At 45.9% G+C, this 19,895-nt stretch overlaps 2 protein-coding genes across 2 annotated transcripts in view; both read right to left on the reverse strand.

The window, feature by feature from the left end:
* LOC101943449 (complement receptor type 1-like) overlaps positions 1 to 19,895 on the reverse strand; it is a 431,031-nt gene that overhangs the window by 242,847 nt on the left and 168,289 nt on the right. The window contains exons 8-13 of the mRNA XM_065594544.1: positions 16,537 to 16,619; positions 15,525 to 15,719; positions 11,961 to 12,149; positions 9,094 to 9,282; positions 7,443 to 7,542; positions 5,226 to 5,308 (exon numbers count right to left, since the gene is read on the reverse strand). Of these exons, the coding sequence (XP_065450616.1) occupies positions 5,226 to 5,308; positions 7,443 to 7,542; positions 9,094 to 9,282; positions 11,961 to 12,149; positions 15,525 to 15,719; positions 16,537 to 16,619 (839 nt within the window). The remainder of the gene's footprint in view (positions 1 to 5,225; positions 5,309 to 7,442; positions 7,543 to 9,093; positions 9,283 to 11,960; positions 12,150 to 15,524; positions 15,720 to 16,536; positions 16,620 to 19,895) is intronic.
* LOC112060902 (complement receptor type 2-like) overlaps positions 1 to 19,895 on the reverse strand; it is a 111,499-nt gene that overhangs the window by 14,172 nt on the left and 77,432 nt on the right. The window lies entirely within an intron of this gene.

Genomic DNA, 19,895 nt, shown 5'->3' on the forward strand with positions numbered 1-19,895 from the left:
ATTCAAGAAAGTCCCATCAGTATTCAATACGACAAATTAAATCATAATTTAAAAACATATGCACAAGGAGGCAGAGTTAAGGTTCATCAGTATCCAATTGTATATCTCTTTACTAGTTACTGTAGTACTGCATTGACTAGGGACTTCTGCATCGTATATAGCATATATAGTCTTGAGATGAGGAAACTTGCAAAAATGAAGCCAAGAGAAGTATTCGCTAAGTTTTGTTACGAATTAGTATTTTGACTAAGTTTGTAACACATTATTCAATACTTTTAGTACAGTGAATTCAGTATGGCTAAATTCTACAATTCGTTATCAGGAATAGAGCAACTACAGTTTTTCAAAAAAGACAGACACTTATCACAAAGTGTTTTACTTTATTGCAGTACTTTTGATGCCCCCTATACTAATCAACAGGAAATACTATGAACACGATGAATTTAACCGCACCAAGCTGTAGTTGTCCAGTGTTCTGTGGCACCCACTTTAATGAAGTTAAAAGATGTGAGATGGTAAGAACCAAGATCATTAGGGAAACTAAAGAGGGTTAAAGCTTAGATGTCTTTTATTTTATACCTCCATTTAAAGCTGACCAGGGTAGGTAGAGTATCAAATTCCAGTAACTTCACTGGTGTGCACTGAACGCCTCCCAGTCACAGGACCATTATGTGGGCAATGGGGTCTCTGGTAGAGAAGAACGGCACTATTCTTAAGTTTAGATCTACTACATTTCTGTACAGTTACAAACCTCATGTGTGAGCAAAAAATATAGCTGTTACTATCATTTTAGATGCAGTTGTGATAAAAAATAAATAGCTGAAATAGGCAGATCTTCCTTTTACAATTTCACCTTTAAAGTAGTACTGAGTGTCAGTGAATTCAATGAGGAATACTAAGTGAGCAGCATGGTAATAATAATTAAATAACTGCATTGACTTATTTTGTTTAGGAGAATCCATCCTCAATATACAGGATTCTGAAGACTATCCACCTTTGAGATCACCATCATTTTCTATACTTTCAGAGTTATCTGCCAATGATAGGTTTCAGAGTAGCAGCCGTGTTAGTCTGTATCCGCAAAAAGAACAGGAGTACTTGTGGCACCTTAGAGACTAACAAATTTATTAGAGCATAAGCTTTCGTGCATCCAAAGAAGTGGGCTGTAGTCCACGATAGCTTATGCTCTAATAAATTTGTTAGTCTCTAAGGTGCCACAAGTACTCCTGTTCTTTTTGCCAATGATAGTGTTTCAGTCACATCATGTATGTCACATAGCCACAGTATATCACCTGTAGCAAAAAAACAAAAACAAAACACAAACAAAAAACCTATCACACACACACTCCATCATCCAGAAACAACCATAGGTACATTTGTGATAAGAATCAGCAGATTACAAAAAGAGGTGATTGATGAAAAAATTTGCCGTTTGTTTATGCAACACATTCTCCTTTCAGTGTGATTGAGAACCCACACTTCATTAACATGGTTCAGTCATTAAGACCAGGATACAGTCCACCAAAGATAGCAGATGTCACAGGCAATTTGCTGGACAAAGTGAATGAAAGAGAAATTGAGCAGTGTGCAAAAGGTCTAGAGGTTAAAATTGTTAACCGGAGTCTTGACGGGTGAGCAATGTCCACAATGATCCTGTTGTACGCGCTTGTGTGACAATAGAAGAAGGGAATGTCTTCCTTACAGAAACAACTGATACATCAGGAAATGAACACACAGCAGAACACTTACAAGAAGTAGCACCCTCCACCCCCCACCCCGACCCACTCACCGCGAGCCCCAGGCAGGGGCAGCAACAGCAGCGTCAGGAGCCCCTGGGTGCCAGGTGAGCAGCGCACAGCCGAGACCATGGCGGGGCTGGCAGCAGAGTCTCAGGGGCATGACTGCTCGCTCCAGCTCTCCCAGCAATGTCAGGGGACTGGAGCTCGAGTGAGGCTGAGGAAATGGGGCGGTGAGCAGGGGCATAGCCTGGAGAGGATGGGGCAGGGCCTGAGAAGTGGGGGCAGGGCATGTTCAAAAGTGGGGCTTCTGTCACTGTTTTGCACCCAGGCACTGCCCGGGGAGCAAGTGGTGGGGTCATGGGAAGGGGAGAAGAGGCTGCACTGGGCCCTGAGTTATTGGTTCACCCCAGGGATCAGCATCGAGCCTGTGTCCCAGGAGGCAGGGGGACCTGCCCAGGCACATACATGGAGTGGGCCGGCTCGCCCCGCTGCACGTGTGTCTTTGTGGGTGCAGCTGTGGGCACATTACATGGAGGGGCAGCTGCTCATGGAATCACCCACCAGGTCTATCCCTTGTTTGCTTTTATTCATTAGGGTGTAAAATTGAAACATTTAAAGCCCTCCACGGGTTTCCCTTCCAGTCTGTATCACTGAGTGCAACAGCCTTCCCCGGCGCTGCTGCCAGGAGCGGGCTTCCTACAATGGCCGGAGCAGTTTCTTTCAAAAGATATAAAACCCGTTGTTTGTACTAACCTAACTCTGTTCACTTTTTTTCCTTTTGTGAAAAAAGCTGCATGTCACTGTTATTATATAGGCCAAAAGAGTCTGAGACAGGGGGCTTAGACAGGGATTGTGTTATTTAGACATTTTTATTTAAAAACGACTTCCTCTTTCTTTGATGGAAATTCAACCATCAGACATGGCAGGTATTTAATCTGAATAATGATGCATTTCCCGCACAGTCTCAGTGTTGAGAGGAGTGCGGGGAAGGAACAGGAAACAGTCCCATAATGCATAGACCTGGTCCATTCCACACTGCTATATTTAGTTTCTGATCCAACAGAGTAGGACACATGTTCTGACATTCTGGCAAGAGTCACTCAGAGCCAGGAGTTGCCAAACTAATGTTTAGGAAACTGCATCTTTAGAGACAAGACAGACTTAGCCCACTTACACGTTGTCACAGCGAGAGCCCCTGTACTATCAGTTGGGCTACCCCTGCAGACTGCTGCTGGGATCCCATTCAGATATTCATGGGGAAGCCCATAGCAACCCCTACATTGAGCTGCCTACCACTTTCCTTTACAAAAATTCTCTCTCTCGTTTTTTCTTTTTTAAAAGAGCTCTAACAGTTCCGTGGTTTGCAGCAGGGATGTGAAAGGCTCAATCTGGTGCCTCTTGCTGCCATTATGAGTTACAAACTGCCAAAATCTGTCATTTCCCTTCAGTTTTACTCATCAAAACTTCCTAGAGTGACTTCTAAAATCCCTGAACATGCTGTTCTCACTGAGCATTCTCTGCAAGGTGTTGCCATGTGGAACTCAGAACTGTGCATCTCCATCCCTCACATCAAAATATGCTTTGGACTAGGAGAAGGTGCACCGTGTTGGGAACCAGGAGATGATGAGTTCAACTCTCATTATTTCTACTGACTGGTGTTAACAATCCTGTGCCCTTCAAAACCCAAGTTATCACTGAGCAACCCATCCTCCCTGAATGGAAGCCACATAAGCTAGGAACAACCCAGATCTCTAATATGGCAGACCCAAGTCTCATCCACTTAGCCTAACCGAAAGAATTTGCCAAATCTAAATACTTGGCTACGCGGTGCATATAATGAGGATATTCGTGCATATATAATCCATTGTTTTAGTGTGTTGTGCATCCTCCTCTAGTGGTTGGTCCGGATAACAATTTACTCCTGCAGCCAATTATTGTAATTAGTTCTTTAACTTAATAGAGGTCTATGCTACAGTACCTTAGGCCCAAGAGTCAAACCTCAATGACACATGGAGGTGGAGGATGGGACATTAGTTTCATATAGACTTCATTTTTCTTGTTAAGAAACCCAGAAGTTACGTAAAACCCACAGCAGAAACAAGTTATTACAATTGTAAAGCGCTCAGCAGTTAGGAAACCACAGAATTAAGGTGACCCGTGAGATCTTAATTTTTCCTCCTTGAGTGTACGTGAAGCAACAGCCATTTTTTAAGGATTACGTTTCCAACAGCAACCAGGTTTCCCACAAGTTATATCTTTAGATGATTAATGCCTAACTGAATTTCCTCATGTTTATGGGTTTGCCTAGAAATCAAAATATTGTTTTTTTCTGGTGGGAGAAAGTAGAGGAAGATAAAAAGAGTCAGTCACCTTTGCATTCAGGGGCAGGCCCATTCCAGACTCCATTGATGTTATCTTTAGTTGTACAGTGAATGGAGGCCTCTTTTCTCCACTCCCAACATCCATTCAGCTAGAAGATTTTGGCTCCATTAAACAAATCCCGGATAACAGCCTTATCAGAACACATCTCTCCCCTACATTATATACAAGGAGCTGTGACTCTTTGATTGACATCCTTGAAAGACAATAGATGCCCTTCTACAATGTTCCAGAAGCTGAACACTTAAATTAGAACTTTCCTTTTAACTGCAGCTGGTTCTAGACCAGATGGCGATAGCCTGGTTGACAGATCCAACCCACGTAGTGTCCAAAAGGACAAAAAAGTTAAAGCAAATAAATTGGGAAGAAGTTTTAATATTGGGTTTCACTCCAAAATAGCCTCAAGATTTTGAGTGTGGAGTCCAGGATTGGTTGATTCGTTTTGAGGGGAAGGGAGGAGAATAGTTAACAGGGAGGAATTACACTAAATAAAAAAAAGTTGGATGAAAGAGTTCAAAAGCAGCAGAGATTATTTGGTGAGGAATGAGAAACTAATCGAACACCACCATCCCCGTGTTCAGGGTTCACTTGTGTTTAGGTCATTAGTTGGGTTGGAATCTATACACCAGACAGCAAGCTCAAGGGGAATGCTCTGTAGGGATAGAGAGGCCTGTGGGGTTTTGTGTTTGTTTGGAATGTGGCTTCTACAGAAGGAACCAGCAACACAATGGATCTTCCTACACTTTCATCATGTCTCCCCGTTCCCAAAAATATCTATATGATCGACATAATCTAAATCGAGTGAATATAAAACACACATGAAAGCTTTGTAACCAGGGCCGGCTCTAGGTTTTTTGCCTCCCCAAGCAAAAAAAAAAAATAAAATAAAAAAAAACCAAAACCAAAAACAGAAAACCAAAACCAAAACCGAGAGCGCAACTGTCAAAGCAAAAGAAATAGAAAAACACACGGAATGCTGCCCCTTGAATTCTGCCCCCCCAAGTACGTGCTTGGTTTGCTGGTGCCTAGAGCCGGTCCTGTCTGTAACAGTTACTCTGCAACAGCTCCAATCAGGAGTTCTTCTTAAAGCCATAAAAATAGCCTGACCTTCACAAGTTGGAAGTTGACTCCATTCAACTTGATCTCCCTTCAGCGTACATTGGATGAAAGGCCGCCCACGTAATCTGAATCTAAAGAAAAGAGAAAAAGTTTCTTACCTAACTCTCCAGTTGCTCCTGCAATAGTCCAGAACTTGGGGAAAGGGGTTCTTTCTGCCAGTAAGTGACCCTGTAGGGTCATTCTTGCTGTAAGTACCAACATGAATCCTAGGACCAAGGAATGCTGATTGGTTAAAGTCAATGTAGAACAAGTAAATAGGTGGGTATAAGATTGTAGCAACCATGTTAGCAGGTGAAATCCTTCCCCTTAAAGTTTATACTAGCTAAATGCTTGAGAATTTCTGGGCAATATCTTTGTTAAACTGTAGCAAAGGGAAACAAGTAAGTCTCTCATTTCTACATTTTTAATACTTCTTATTTCTTACATCTCCAGAAGGTAGAAGAAGTCCCTAAATAAGATCCAGAATTTGAAAAACACTAAGGAAATTAGTAATTTTCCAGACTGTTAATCTTCCCAGAGTGTTCGCATGTTAAAGAGGTTTGGATTTGCAGAGTAGGAGATTGCGTCACACCTCCCTCCTTCCAATCTGCAGAACAGTGCTCGGGATGTGGGCTGTTGGAATTCTACACCTTGGATTACTGGCCCAGAGAAATGGGGAGCAAAGTACTAAAAGGGGTGTCTCTGTCACTCTGGAAGTCAGTAGCTCAGCCTGCTTAGTGCCATCATTCCTCTTCCTATTTTAACTCTGCTCTTCTACCAAAGAGTTGGCAACAGTCCACACCCAAGACCCACTTAGCTAGACCTCTAGCTAATTCTTGCACAGGAAGTTCTGCATACTGGCAATGCAGTCACTTAGCCTTCACTACTTCCTTTAACACTACAGGCTAAAGGTCATGGCCTTATTTATCTGTCAAGGAGGTTTAGAGAAACAGATGAGAGTTGGACTCAGTAAAGCTGGTCTCTGCAGGTTCTTTCACCGGTCTGCTGAAAGGACAGGGGCCAACAAGGTTAGACAGGAACATCATTTGTGTCCAGGTGGCTACCGCTTTTCTTCCAACTTAAAACATTACACCCAAAGGCCACTTGTGCTGACAGCAACAACAGGGGGAGAAGACAGCTGCCCAAGGGCTGTCCCGCTGCTGCCACTCTTTCAAAACCTGAACATCTCAATGTCCAAACCTAATCAGCCCATTTAAACCCAAAGCTTTCGCTGGTGGGACACAATTCCAAGGTGGGCAGCTTCTGTACACTTCTGCATAGGACAATGTGAAGTATCACAACAATAGCTTGGACATTCTTGTGGGTGCAACTCAGCTGCAGTATTGCCTAGAGGAAAAACCACTGGACTGGGACTCAGGAAACTTGGATCCCATTCTCATTTCTGCCTCTGGCCTGTGGGTGATCTGGGAAGTCACTTCCCCTCTGCGCTTCAGATTCCCTATTTGTAAAATGGGGTAAACAATACTGACCTCCTTTGTAAAGTGATTTGATATCTGATAACAGCTCTTAAAATTCATAGGAATAGAAGGAATCTGGAGAGGTTTTCTAGTCCAGTCCCTTGCACTCAAGCAGGACTAAGTATTATCTAAACCATCCCTGACATGTGTTTATCTAACCTGCTCTTAAAAATCTCCGATGACAGAGATTCCACAACTTCCCTAGGCAATTTATTCCATAACCAGCCCCCCCCAATCATCCTGATCCCAGCACAGGGAATCTAACCCTTGTTGCCTGCACATACCACTTAAATGGGTGATACAGTGAAAAACAAAATGATATATTAATTAAAACGGAGACATCCATGCTCATGCCATGTGCTTCCCTGTTCAATGACTCTGATGTCCAGAAAGTATCTGTACAATCCAATGAAACTAGAACCCAATCACATATTATGGCAGTTTTTTCCAACAGCAGCTTGAACAAATTGAAGCGCACCTCATGATACCGTAGCTGCACATGCTTACTTCCAACTTAATCTTTCAACTGGAGGACTGAGGGATCATGATCCACACCTGGCCAAATTCAGCGTGAAGGTTATACTTTTTCAATAGGGCCCTGAAGCAGGACAGCAGATCTGTAGCACCTGCTCAGATTAGGTTTTTCAATTAGATCAGAATTTCTATTATTAATTTTCCACTGTTCACCAGTAGTTCTACACCAAACTAGGCTCTGTGAATTCATCAGCACCGGCTGCCCAACACTCACCCGTCATCACAAATGATGTTTACTCTTGCACCATACAGGTCATTTGTTGTATCAACAGCTCTGCCATGCTCTGGTCCTTTTGGAACACCACACGATTTCCCTAGCACAGAACAAGATCAGTGTTAGCGTGTTATGTTGATGCAACAAACTAACAGACTTAGAAGAGACTATGGCCGGGGTGACCAAACTGTGATTCGCGAGCCGCACGTGGCTCTTTTACTGTTAAAGTGCAGCTCACGGAGCCCCCCTACCAGACTGGTGAGGGGGGGGAAAGAGGAGCTTGGGACCTCTGCCTTGGAGCAGGGTGGTGGGCTAGTGGCTTCTGCCCAGCAGGGTGGCGGGTCTCGGGGTTTCAGCAGGAGCGGGGTGAGGCCCCGAGCCCCAGCAGGTGCCTTCTGTTCTGGCTCTTGAACTTCTGAAGATTGTTGTGTGCGGCTCGAAGGGTCAGTAAGTTTGGCCACCCCTGGACTATGGCAATGGCAGACTAGCAGTGCAGTTAGTTCACTCTCCTCTCGGGGTTTTTTTCCTACTTAACTGTGGATATTCTTATGTCCATATTAAGTGTTGAATTCTATCACTTTGTCAACTTCAATGGCAGAGACTCCTCCTACCTGGTACAGGGAGTTATTTGTGATGCTTCCTCTGGTGCCAGGCACTTATTACCAGACAGAACACACCATCAGCCATTCACCATGTCCACATGCCAAACAGAAGAGACCTGCTGCATTCAGGGAGCCACAGAGAAAGCTACGAACAGCACTAATGAGTATATTGGGAAAACATCTCTGTCCTTGATGGGGACAAGGATTTTTGTACATTAAAATATATGGCCTGTTATATACATCCAGTATTTTCCTAAGCAGGCATGCCAGACTACTTGAGTCTAAGACTGCACATCAGTATTAAGATATATTCTGTTTGACAGAAATAGGTTATAACACCTACATACAAAGAGCTGCGGTTAAGGGTGATCACTCAGTTGGCTCCTTCCTCTCACCCTGTATTAATGTAGGTTTTTGCACAGAATACAACAGACACAGACTCAATACAGGGAGATTTGCCAACACTTATAGTATTCTTCACAATGCAGGCCATTCGTCATTGAAGTTTTGTTATGTATTTTGTTATTTGAACAACTTTGCCATACACATAGTTATTAAATATTGCATTTATTTTTTAATACGGTGATTCAATTTGGTTGAACTGTTTGCTGAATGAGCGCTCTCTGAGGCTAGAATTTTTAAATGTGTGAATTTTAACAACGACAAAAATAATACCATTATTCTCCTTCAGATATAGCTTCCAGGGATACTGTGCTCACCATTGTTAAATGAATATTTACCAGAGTATGATATTAACTTTACTGCATTGTTTGTGATTTCCTATCGCTGCTGGGAAGCACAACGAACACAATGAAAAGCTTAGCTACTGCAAGCGCTGTCTAACGTTCAATGGTACTCACTTTGCTTTCTCTCTACATTTAAAGCTGAATTCAAATTTCAAATCAAAACCTGACAAAAAGGGTTTTCAAACTAACATTGACAAGCCGGTGCTGAAATGTGAACCAGCTGCTTAACACAAAACACTCCTATCTGCTCACAGAGGGCCACTCGCTCAATGGAGAGAGAAAAGTGACAAAAAAGACACCCACCTCTACAGAACTCAGGGGCTTCTGACCACGTTGAATTCTCAAGACAAGTAATGACAGGTCTCAGTTCGGTGCTCTCATATCCTGGACGACAGACATAACTCACAGTGGTCCCAGGAGGACAGTAATTCTTCGTCGCATCTTCCACACTTAATACAGCAGATTTTAACCTTGGTGTGGCACCACAGCCACCTAGCAAAAACAAACAAACAACAAACAAAAACATGGTCTGAAAGATTTAGCTATAAAGATAGGCATAAAAATTGTACTTTTAGCTTTATGTTTATAAATAAACACACACACATATATTTAAAAAAAAAACAGAAACACAGCTCTGTAACAGAAGTGAAGGGTACCAAACAGGTACCCTGCCCCAAAAGTTTATGATTTAGAGATAGGGTGACCAGATGTCCCATTTTTAAAGGGACAGTCCTGTTTTGGGGGACTTTTTCTTATATAGGCGCCTATCCACCCCCCACCCCCTGTGCCGTTTTTTCACAGTTGCTCTCTGGTAACCCTATTTAGAGGCAGCAGCAGCTATTACAGTACAGCCACAGCACTGCATCTGAGCATTAGAGCAGGACACTTGACAAAATATGTAGGGGAAGGGAGATTTTTAAAAAATTATTTTTAAGGAAGAGAGGCAAGCAACTTCAATCAAGTTAACTGGGTGCTGCTCCAAATAGCGGGTGGTACGAAGTAAGGAGTAAAAAAGAAAAGGAAGGAGCTAAGAGAGAGAGAAAGGAATTAGTAGATTAAAGCTGCAGAAAGAGAAAGACAGATTTTCACCTGCACCTCATCTCCAATTCTAACTGAACGTTCTGTTTACAACCACTGCACGGTTGTCTTCTTCAACTGCAACCTTGTGGCCCTCTCTAGTCTCTGTCCACCCTCTCCACTTTATTGAAGTCTCACACAATTCCCAGGGCCTCTACCCCACCCCATTCTCCTTGACCTCTCAGTGCCTTGGACACCATCAAGCATTTTTACTTCTTTTAATCCCATCATTTGCTGGCTTTTGTCACTCCATCCTCTCACAGTTTTCCTCCAGACCCTTCCATCTTGTACTTTCAGGTCTGGTTTGGGGGATCCTCCAACTCTCCCCCAGCCCCACCCCATCAGTGAGAATCTGCCAGGATTCTCGCCTTGGCCCAACCTCTTTTTCTTGTGCACCTGTCTTTGGGATCCTATCTGCTCTCACAGCTTTGGATGTGATCGTTATATCGACAACTCACAAAACTCCCGTTTGGATTCCCTGCCAGTAGCTTAAAGTGCACATGGCAAAAACAGAGCTTGTTCCCTTGCAAATCTTTCCTTCTCTACATCCTCAGTTGCCACGGATTGAACAAAATCATCCTCCCCTCAGTTGCTCAGGCCTGGCAGGGAATTGGGGCACGGGCTTACATAAGGCGGGTCCCTGTCAGCGGTGCAGTGTTGGATGCCAGGACAGGCTTCCTGCCTCTCCTGGCACCGCGAACTTTCTGTGCCCCAGAAGCGGCCAGCAGCAGGTCCAGCTCCTAGGCGGAGGCACGCAATTGGCTCCACGCGACTCTCTCCTGCAGGCACTGCCCTCCCCCCCCAGCTCCCAGCCAGGACGCTTATGCAGTTTTGTAATATAAGTGGAACTATGCAGTAAATCATTTTCAAAACAGCTTTATTTCATATCTACCTGGCGATGTAGCAAAACTGTATGAGCGTCCTGAGGATGAAAGCATCCCCACCTAATTCTGAGCAGTCAAAACTCAAATAGAAAATGACTTCCCATTCCTGTCCATCTAAACCACACATTCCTAAATAAAGCCCAAGTCGTCTCATTGATGGATGTTCCCAGATTGCTTTGCAACGAGATTCTTGAATAAGCAGGTTAATTGAATATTGTCAGGGTAACAACCCTCCTGTATACAATACTATAAAATCCCTCCTGGACAGAGGCACCAAAATCCTTTTACCAGTAAAGCGTTAAGAAACTCAGGTAACTTGGCTGACACCTGACCCAAAGGACCAATAAGCAGACAAGATACTTTCAAATCTTGGATTGGGAGGGGAGAAGGCTTTTGTTTGTGCTCTTTGTTTTGGTGGTGTTCGCTCTTGGGACTAAGAGGGACCGGACATCAATCCATGTTCTCCAAATCTTTCTGAACAAATCTCTCCTATTTCAAACTTGTAAGTAACAGCCAGGCAAGGCATATTAGTTTATCTTTGTTTTCTCAACTTGTGAACTTTTCCTTTGCTAGAGGGAGGTTCATCTCTGTTTTGTTGTAACTTTGAACTAAGGCTAGAGGGGGTTCCTCTGGGCTCTTTGAATCTGATTACCCAATAAAGTTATTTTCCATCCTGATTTTACAGAGATGATTTTTACCTTTTCCTTTTAATAAAATCCTTCTTTTAAGAACCTGACTGATTTTTCCATTGCCCAAAGACCCAGGGGGTTGGGTCTTTGCTCACTTTGTAACCAATTGGTTAGGATATTATTCTCAAGCCTCCCCAGGAAAAGGGGTGTAAGGGCTTGGGGGGGTATTTTGGGGGACGAGGAACTCCAAGTGGTCCTTTCCCTGTTTCTTGTTAAATCACTTGGTGGGGGCAGTGTACCAGATTTTAACCTAAGCTGGTAGAAATAAGCTTAGGGGGCTTTCATGCGGGTCCCCACATCTGTACCCTAGAGTTCAGAGTGGGGAAGGAACCCTGACAGCTTTGCAACAAGATTCTTGAATAAGCAGGTTAATTGTATATTGTCACTGATCCAGCAAGAAACTTGAAACTAGTCATTAAAGCTAATTTTGAGTAGACCTATTCAGTGGGGGAAAGTCTGACATTTCCATCAACGGAGGGTGGCCCGAGCAAATTTGTTTCAGAGAAAATAAAATACTTACCATTACAAAACTCTCCAATGGTTGACCACTCTGAGTTTGAAAGGCAAACTACAGTGTCTGACTTTCCAGGGATTTTAACAAAGCCATCAAGGCACCTGTATGTCACTTCTGTGCCGACAGGGAAGCCGTCTGTGCGACTAGTATCATGGGGGACGGCACGACTGAGCCTTGGCAGGGTCCCACACAGACCTATCAAAAAAACATAAGAACAGACTCTCATGTTAATAGGAGAGTGATTTATTTTAAATAATCTCACACAGCCGCCTTCACTGAAAAGGATCCTAACATGCCTTAGATGCTACAGGGACCTGCCACAGGCCAGGTGAGCCCCGTTGTGGGGGTTCCTCAGGTTTTCCAGTAGCCTATGAGAACAGACAAGCCTCCCACAGCCAGGGGTTTAAACTAAAGGCGTCTTCACTGCTATGCTAGGTCAAGTTCTATAAACAGGAATTAGCCGAGTGACAGCGACCGCGCTGCACAATAACGATGGAGGTGCAGAGAGCGATTGGATTAGCAGCACTGAGTAGCTGAGTCCCCATGAGCTCCAGCCTAAGCAACTCTCCAGCTCCCACCCACACTCCACATGGGCGAGCTAGTGACCAACTTGAGCTGGAGAGATTCATCCCTTAAACAAAAGCTTCTTTTGATCACCATGAATCCTGTGCTCAGAGCGAGAATGGGTATTTCTCCATCTTACAATCAGCAGTTTTATTTGGGGTTTTTTTCAGGGATGCCTGGGATTGTTTCCAGCACAGACACTGTAGAAAAAGGAATTTTGGGAAAGGAAAAATCTTCAGTTCACTCATCTGACTGTTCTGAGAATCATATAAACAGCCAGGCCACTCCAGGAAAGACATCAGATGCCACAAGATGACTAGAGTGACTTTTACAGGGTTAGTATCTGACAAAACAGGCTAAAAGAAAAGAGGCCCAATCCCAGAATTGCTCCTTCTCTCTCCTATAAATATTTCAAATCTCTGTCTCTAACACACAAGTGAAAGTACCACTGAACAACCTAGCTAAGACAAACAAAAAAATGCAACTAATTTTACTCATTTCATTTTCCTTAATATTTCTGAGACTGCCCAGTGAGAGATGTCCACACGCATGAGGTGTACTGCCCTTGTCGCCACACCATCAATTAACTCTTTGAACCATAAACAATCTATTCCTCCGCACAAGAGTGAGGATTACAGTTCAGTTTTAGAGATGGATAATCTTTGGCCCTGTCAACATGCCTGGAGTGCCATGCACAATAGGAGATCCCCTGACATGTTACCAGCTCACTAGAATCAAATGCGAACAAGCTCTGGTCTCCCTCAATCTCAAAAGTACTCCTCTGATCCCACCTATCCCTGCAACTATTGCCCCATATCCCTTCCTCCGTCTCATCAGTGAACATGATGTTGTGAAGGCCAAAAGTATAACTGAGTTGAAAAGAGAATTAGTTAAGTTCATGGAGCGCAGGTCCATCAATGGCTATTAGCCAAGATGGTCAGGGGCACAACCACATGCTCTGGGTGTCTTTAAACCTCTGACTGCCAGACTCTGGCACTGGACCACAGGGGATGGATCACTCTATAATCGCCCTGTTCTGTTCATTCCCCGTGTAGCATCTGGCACCGACTACTATCAGAGGCAGGATACTGGGGTAGATGGACCATTGGTCAGACCCACTACAGCCATTCTTATAGTCACTGCCTTGTGTTTCTGCCTTCTAACAGCATCCTTGATCCTCTCCACTTCTATAACTGCCCCTTCCCAGACAAGTCTCATCCTCCTCCTCCTCCTCCTTTTCTTGCCTGAGTTCACTGATCAATTCTCTTTCTTAATCCTGTCTGATCTGGCTCCCATTAGCCTGCACTCCCCTGCTGATCCTGTCCTAGCTAGGGACCATCTCATCAGCTCACAAGACTTCAGCTACCAGCTCTGTGCTGATTCCTCACAACACATCCAGGTGCTGAGGGCATCACCCCTGGAGCCAACAACTTATTCTCCCCACTTCCCAGTGAGACGGTGAAGGGGTTAATTACACTAAAACCAGGCTAGAGGCCACATCACCAATAGAGGAACCAGCACAGCCGGAGTAAAGCCAGGGGCCGGGTGAGCAAAGGGCTCCACGCACAGTTATCTGGGGTCCCACCCCAGACCCTGGCCCCGCACAGCCCCGCTGCAGACGGTGAGTTGGTTTCCCAGGCCGGGGGACGGGCTCTGGGGAGCTCCGGGCTTGTCTCTCACAGGCAGAAGTGGGGCTAAAACAAGACATCGCCCCGGCGGGTCTCTGGCAGCGGAAACACCCGCCCCGACGGGCCGTGGGGCCAAGCCCGCTGCCCTGCCCGCTCACACCTGTCCCCCGGCCCGGGCTGTCCCGCGGCCGCTCGCTCCCCAGGGCCCCGAGTAACCGGGCCAAGTCCCTGCGCCCGCAGCCAGTGGGGCGGTGCCGCCTCGGGCGGGCTCGCTGTCCCGCAGTGGCTGCGCGGGGTGCAGAGCAGGTCCTCGGCCCCGGGCAGCCCGGGGCACCGCCCGCTGCTGGGGCTGCCGCGACTCACCGCGAGCCCCGGGCAGGGGCAGCAGCAGCAGCAGCGTCACATCAGTATTAAGATACAGCCTATATTTGTCAAACAGAATATAATACATACATGCAACGCCTGATACTTGACTACAGCAGGTACCAACATGTATTTTAAAATAAAGTTAACCAAGTTTGGATCTTTCCCTTTAAGAACATGTTACCCATACAGTTGGGTGCTGTGGTGTATGTAGACTATCAGGCCCTTCCCCCACCCCCTCCAGTACACTGCATGAGTTAAACAGCATCATTGTATCAAGCCATCAGGAATTTGGGTCAAGAGATCTACATACAATGACATTCTGGAACTGAACTTCCCCGCTTTTGGGAGAGTTAATATTCAAGTAGCGAGGTGACCAACCTGCCTAATGCCTCTGAAAAAGCCTCCATCCCAGCTGTTACGCTGGGTAACACAGCAAGAATAAAACCAAGTTGTTGCAGCTGCTTGAATACCAAGTACATAAATGCATTGTTAGCTAAATGCAATAGTGTGCGTGAGCACTGCCATCGCCCAAATGAGGATTGTACAATGACCTTTATTTCCCCCTCCTAGGAACATTATGGCTGTGAGATGAACTCACAGAGACCTGAGCCTTCACTGATAAGGAGCCCTTCCAGAGAGTTCTGAAAAATATGGTTTCCAAACAATCCTACTTGTAAGGCTCTCTCTCTCCTTCCCCTTTAGCACCGAATAGTAGGGTACTGGCATAAAAGCAAAACCTTAGTTAAAATCAACTGTTTGTGATATGAGAATTAACTGCAACCTTAGAACGCTGAAGGGAGACAAAAAATACAGGATGGATTAGAGGCAAAAATGGTTTCCAGGAATGATTTATGAAGTGTCCATCATTCTTTAGTTTTCATGATACGTATTTAGGGGGACTAAGCACTAACTGAATTTCCTCAGGTTTATGGGTTTACTTAGCAATCAAAATATAGTTTTTCCTGGGAGGAGATAGTAGAACAAGAAGGGGATAAAAACAGATGCTACTAACCTTTGCATTCAGGGGCAGGCCCACTCCACTCTCCGTTGACATGATCTTTTGTTGTACAATGAATGGAGGCCTCTCCAATAAGAGAGAAGCCCTGGTCACATTTGTAAGTTACCGCTGAGCCAAAGGAAAACTCTTGTTCACTCTGACCAGTATGGGATCCATGGGTGATATCAGGAGGTGGAAGACAAGGTATTGCTGAAGCAAAGAAGGTCAACATGAAAATTAAAGTTTACATTGAAGATGAACTGAAGAGAGCTTCACTAAGAAAGTTGTCTCAGCTCCCACCAGAAAGCTATTTAGCCATTTGGAAGGGTTCTTAACATTGCATTTTAACATTTGAAGCAAGACCCCTTTCAGATTCTGAAGGTTGTTCTGCTTTTAGGCTTGACCCAACCCAGTATGTCCATTGCTCAAGGAGATGCTCCATAAAACACCAGCTCTGGAAGGGCGTGTCCAAAAGGACAAAAAAGTTAAAGCAAATAAATTGGGAAGAACTTTTAATACTGAATTTTACTCTGAAATAGCCTGAGATTTTGAGTGCGGTTGGGTTGGTTGGTTTTGAGGGGTAGGGAGGAGAATAGTTAACAGAGAGGAATTACACTAAATCAAAGAAGTTGGATGAAAGACTTCAAAAGCAGCAGAGATTATTTGGGGAGGAATGAGAATCTAATCAAACCCCATCATCCCCGCGTTCAGGGTTCATGTCTGATTAGGTCGTTAGTTGGGTTGGAATCTATACACCAGATAACAAGCTCAAGGGGAATGCTCTGTAGGGATAGAGGGCTGAGTTTTTTTTGTGGTTTGTTTGAAGTGTGGCTTCCACAGAAGTCACCAGCAACACAATGCATCCTCCTACACTTTCATCCTGTCTCCCCATTCCCAAAAATATCTAGATGATCGACATAATCTGCATTGAGTGAACATAATAGTTACATCGAGGTCCTGTCTGTAACAGTTACTCTGCAACAGCTCTGATCATGAGTTCTTCTTAAAACTGTAAGAAAAGCCTGACCTTGACAAGTTGGAAGGTTACTCCATTCAACTTTATCTCCCTTCAGTAAACATTGGATGAAAGGCCGCCCACGTAATCTGAACCTAAAGAAAAGAGAAAAAGTTTTTTACTTAACTTTCCAGTTGCTCCTGTAATAGTCCAGAACTTTGGAAAAGGGGTTCTTTCTGCCAGTAAGTGACCCTGTAGGGTCATTCCTTCTGTAAGTACCAACATGATCCCTAGGACCAAGGAATGCTGATTGGTTAAAGTCCATGTAGAACAAGCAAATAGGTGGGTATAAGATTGCAGAGAGCATGTTAGCAGGTGAAATCCTTCCCCTTAAAGACTATCCTAGCCAGATGCTTGGGAATTTCTGGGCAATATCTTTGTTAAACCTTAGCAAAGGGAAACAAATAAGTCTCTTTTCTCCACATTTTTAATGCTTCTTATATCTTACATCTCCAGAAGGTGGAAGAAGTCCCGCGATAAGTTCCAGAATTTAAAAAACACTAAGGAAATTAGTAATTTTCCAGACTGTTAATCTTCTCAGAGTGTTCGCATGTTAAAGAGGTTTGGATTTGCAGAGTAGGAGGCTGCGTCACATCTCCCTCGTTCCAATCTGCAGAACAGTGCTCAGGATGTGGGCTGTTGGCATTCTACACCTTGGATTACTGGCCCAGAGAAATGGGGAGCAAAATACTAAAAGGGGTGTCTCTGTCACTCTGGAAGTCAGTAGCTCAGCCTGCTTAGTGCCATCATTCCTCTTCCTATTTTAACTCTGCTCTTCTACCAAAGAGTTGGCAACAGTCCACACCCAAGACCCACTTAGCTAGACCTCTAGCTAATTCTTGCACAGGAAGTACTGCATACTGGCAATGCAGTCACTTAGCCTTCACTACTTCCTTATATATTTGGCCGTGGTCTTATTTATTTGACAAGATGGTTTACAGAAACAGATGAGAGGTGCACCTAGTAAAGCTGGTCTCTGCAGGTTCTTTCACCGGTCTGCTGAAAGGACAGGGGCCACCAAGGATAGACATGAACATCATTTGTGGCCAGGTGGCTACCGCTTTTCTTCCAACTTAGAACATTACACCCAAAGGCCATTTGTGCTGACAGCAACAACAGGGGGAGAAGACAGCTGTGCAAGGACTGTCCCGCTGCTGCCACTCTTTCAAATCCTGAACATCTCAATGTCCAAACCTAATCAGCCCATTTAAACCCAAAGCTTTCATTGGCGGGCACAATTCCAAGGTGTGCAGCTCCTGTACACTTCTGCATAGGACAATGTGAAGTATCACAACAACAGCTTGGTCATTCTTGTGGGTGCAACTCAGATGCAGTATTGCCTAGAGGAAAAACCACTGGACTGGGACTCAGGAAACTTGGATTCTATTCTCATTTCTGCCTCTGGCCTGTGCGTGATCTTGGGAAGTCACTTCCCCTTCTGTAAAATGGGGTAAACAATACTGCCCTCCTTTGTAAAGGAATTTGATCTCTGATAACAGTTAGTTGTTATTACATCACCTGAGAAGTAGGCTGATGGCTCAGCTACAGGAAAAGGCCTTCTCTCTGTCTCCCAATCTCTGTGGGGTTTGAAGACAGAGAATCATAGGACTGGAAGGAACCTCAAGAGGTTTTCTAGTCCAGTCCCTTGCTCTCAGGCAGGACTAAGTATTATCTAGACCAGGGTCTCAAACACGCGGCCCGTGGGCCACATGTGGCCCGCGGAGGTCTTCCCTGTGGCCCGTGGAGCTCCCCACGCCCCCCCCCCCATTACTTCCTGTCGCTGCCAAACTCCCCTCACCCCCGCCCCCTCGAGTTATTTTCTGTGCCTGTTAAGCTCCCCGTGCGCTGCTCCCCAATGTTTGGGGCACCTGCCACCCCCACACGCCCCCCCCCCGGAGTGTCTCCCGGCCCCCACTTGCTGCCTCCTCACTGCCCCGGAGCCTGGAGTCTGCAGCACACGTTGAATCCGCTCCGCTCTGCAGGCTGCCGGCAGGTCCTAGTATCCCTCTTCACTAGGGTCAGGGCAGGCTGCCCTTCCCCTGCCCTTCTGCCCCAGTCCTGAGCCTCTCTCTTCAGGGAGGTGCTGCCACCCTGGAGTCGCTCTAGGTAAGCGGCGCCAGGCCGGAGCCCGCACCCCGCATCCCAACCCCTGTCCGGAGCCCCCTGCCACATCCCACACCCTCCCGCACCCCAACTCCCTGTCCTGAGCCCCTGCCACACCCTGCACCCCGACCCCCTGCTGCACCTCTCACCACTCCTGCACCCCACACCCCAATTCCCTGCCCTGAGCCCCATGCACCCAACCCCCTGCTGCATCTCTCACCTCTCCTGCCCCCCAACTCCCTGTCCTGAGCACCCTGCACCCCGACCCCCTGCTGCACCTCTCACCACTCCTGCACCCCACACCCCAATTCCCTGCCCTGAGCCCCCGCCGCACCCTGCAACCCGACCCCCTGCTGCATCCCTCACCTCTCCTGCACCCCAACTCCCTGCCCTGAGCCCCTGCCGCACCCTGCACCCCGACCCCCTGCTGCACCCTGCACCCCTCTTGCACCCCACACCCCAATTCCCTGCCCTGAGCCCCCTGCTGCACACCTCCTGCACCTCAACTCCCTGCCCTGAGCCCCCATCACACCCCGCACCCCTCCTGCACTGCCTGGGGGCAGATAGGGGGCAGAGTTGGGGTGAGGACTTCGGGGAAGGGGTTGGAATGGGGGTAGGGAAGAGGTGGGGTAGGGGCGGGGCCTCATGGAAGGGGTGGAGTGGGGGCAGGGCCGGGGGCAGCAGGGGGTGGGTGTCAGTGATGCAGCCCTCGGGCCAATGCACTAGTCCTCATGCGGCCCTCGTGGTCATTTGAGTTTGAGACCCCTGATCTAGTCCATCCCTGACAGGCGTTTGTCTAACCTGCTCTTAAAAATTTACAATGACAGAGATTCCACAACTTCCCTAGGCAATTTATTCCATAACCAGCCCCTCCCAATCATCCTGATCCCAGCACAGGGAATCTAACCCTTGTTGCCTGCACATACCACCTAAATGGGTGATACAGTGAAAAACAAAATGATATATGAATTAAAACGAAGACATCCATGCTCATGCCATGTGCTTCCCTGTTCAATGACTCTGATGTCCTGAAAGTACCTGCACAATCCAATGAAACTAGAACCCAATCACATATTATGGCAGTTTTTTCCAACAGCAGCTTGAACAAATTGAAGCGCACCCCATGATACCATAGCTGCACCTGCTTCCTCCCAACTTAATCTTTCAGCTGGAGGACTGAGGGATCATGATCCACACCTGGCCAAATTCAGCGTGAAGGTTATACTTTTTCAATAGGGCCCTGAAGCCAGGACAGCAGATCTGTAGCA

The sequence above is a fragment of the Chrysemys picta genome, chromosome 4 (genome assembly GCF_011386835.1).
Source record: "Chrysemys picta bellii isolate R12L10 chromosome 4, ASM1138683v2, whole genome shotgun sequence".
NCBI classification, from domain to species: domain Eukaryota; kingdom Metazoa; phylum Chordata; order Testudines; family Emydidae; genus Chrysemys; species Chrysemys picta.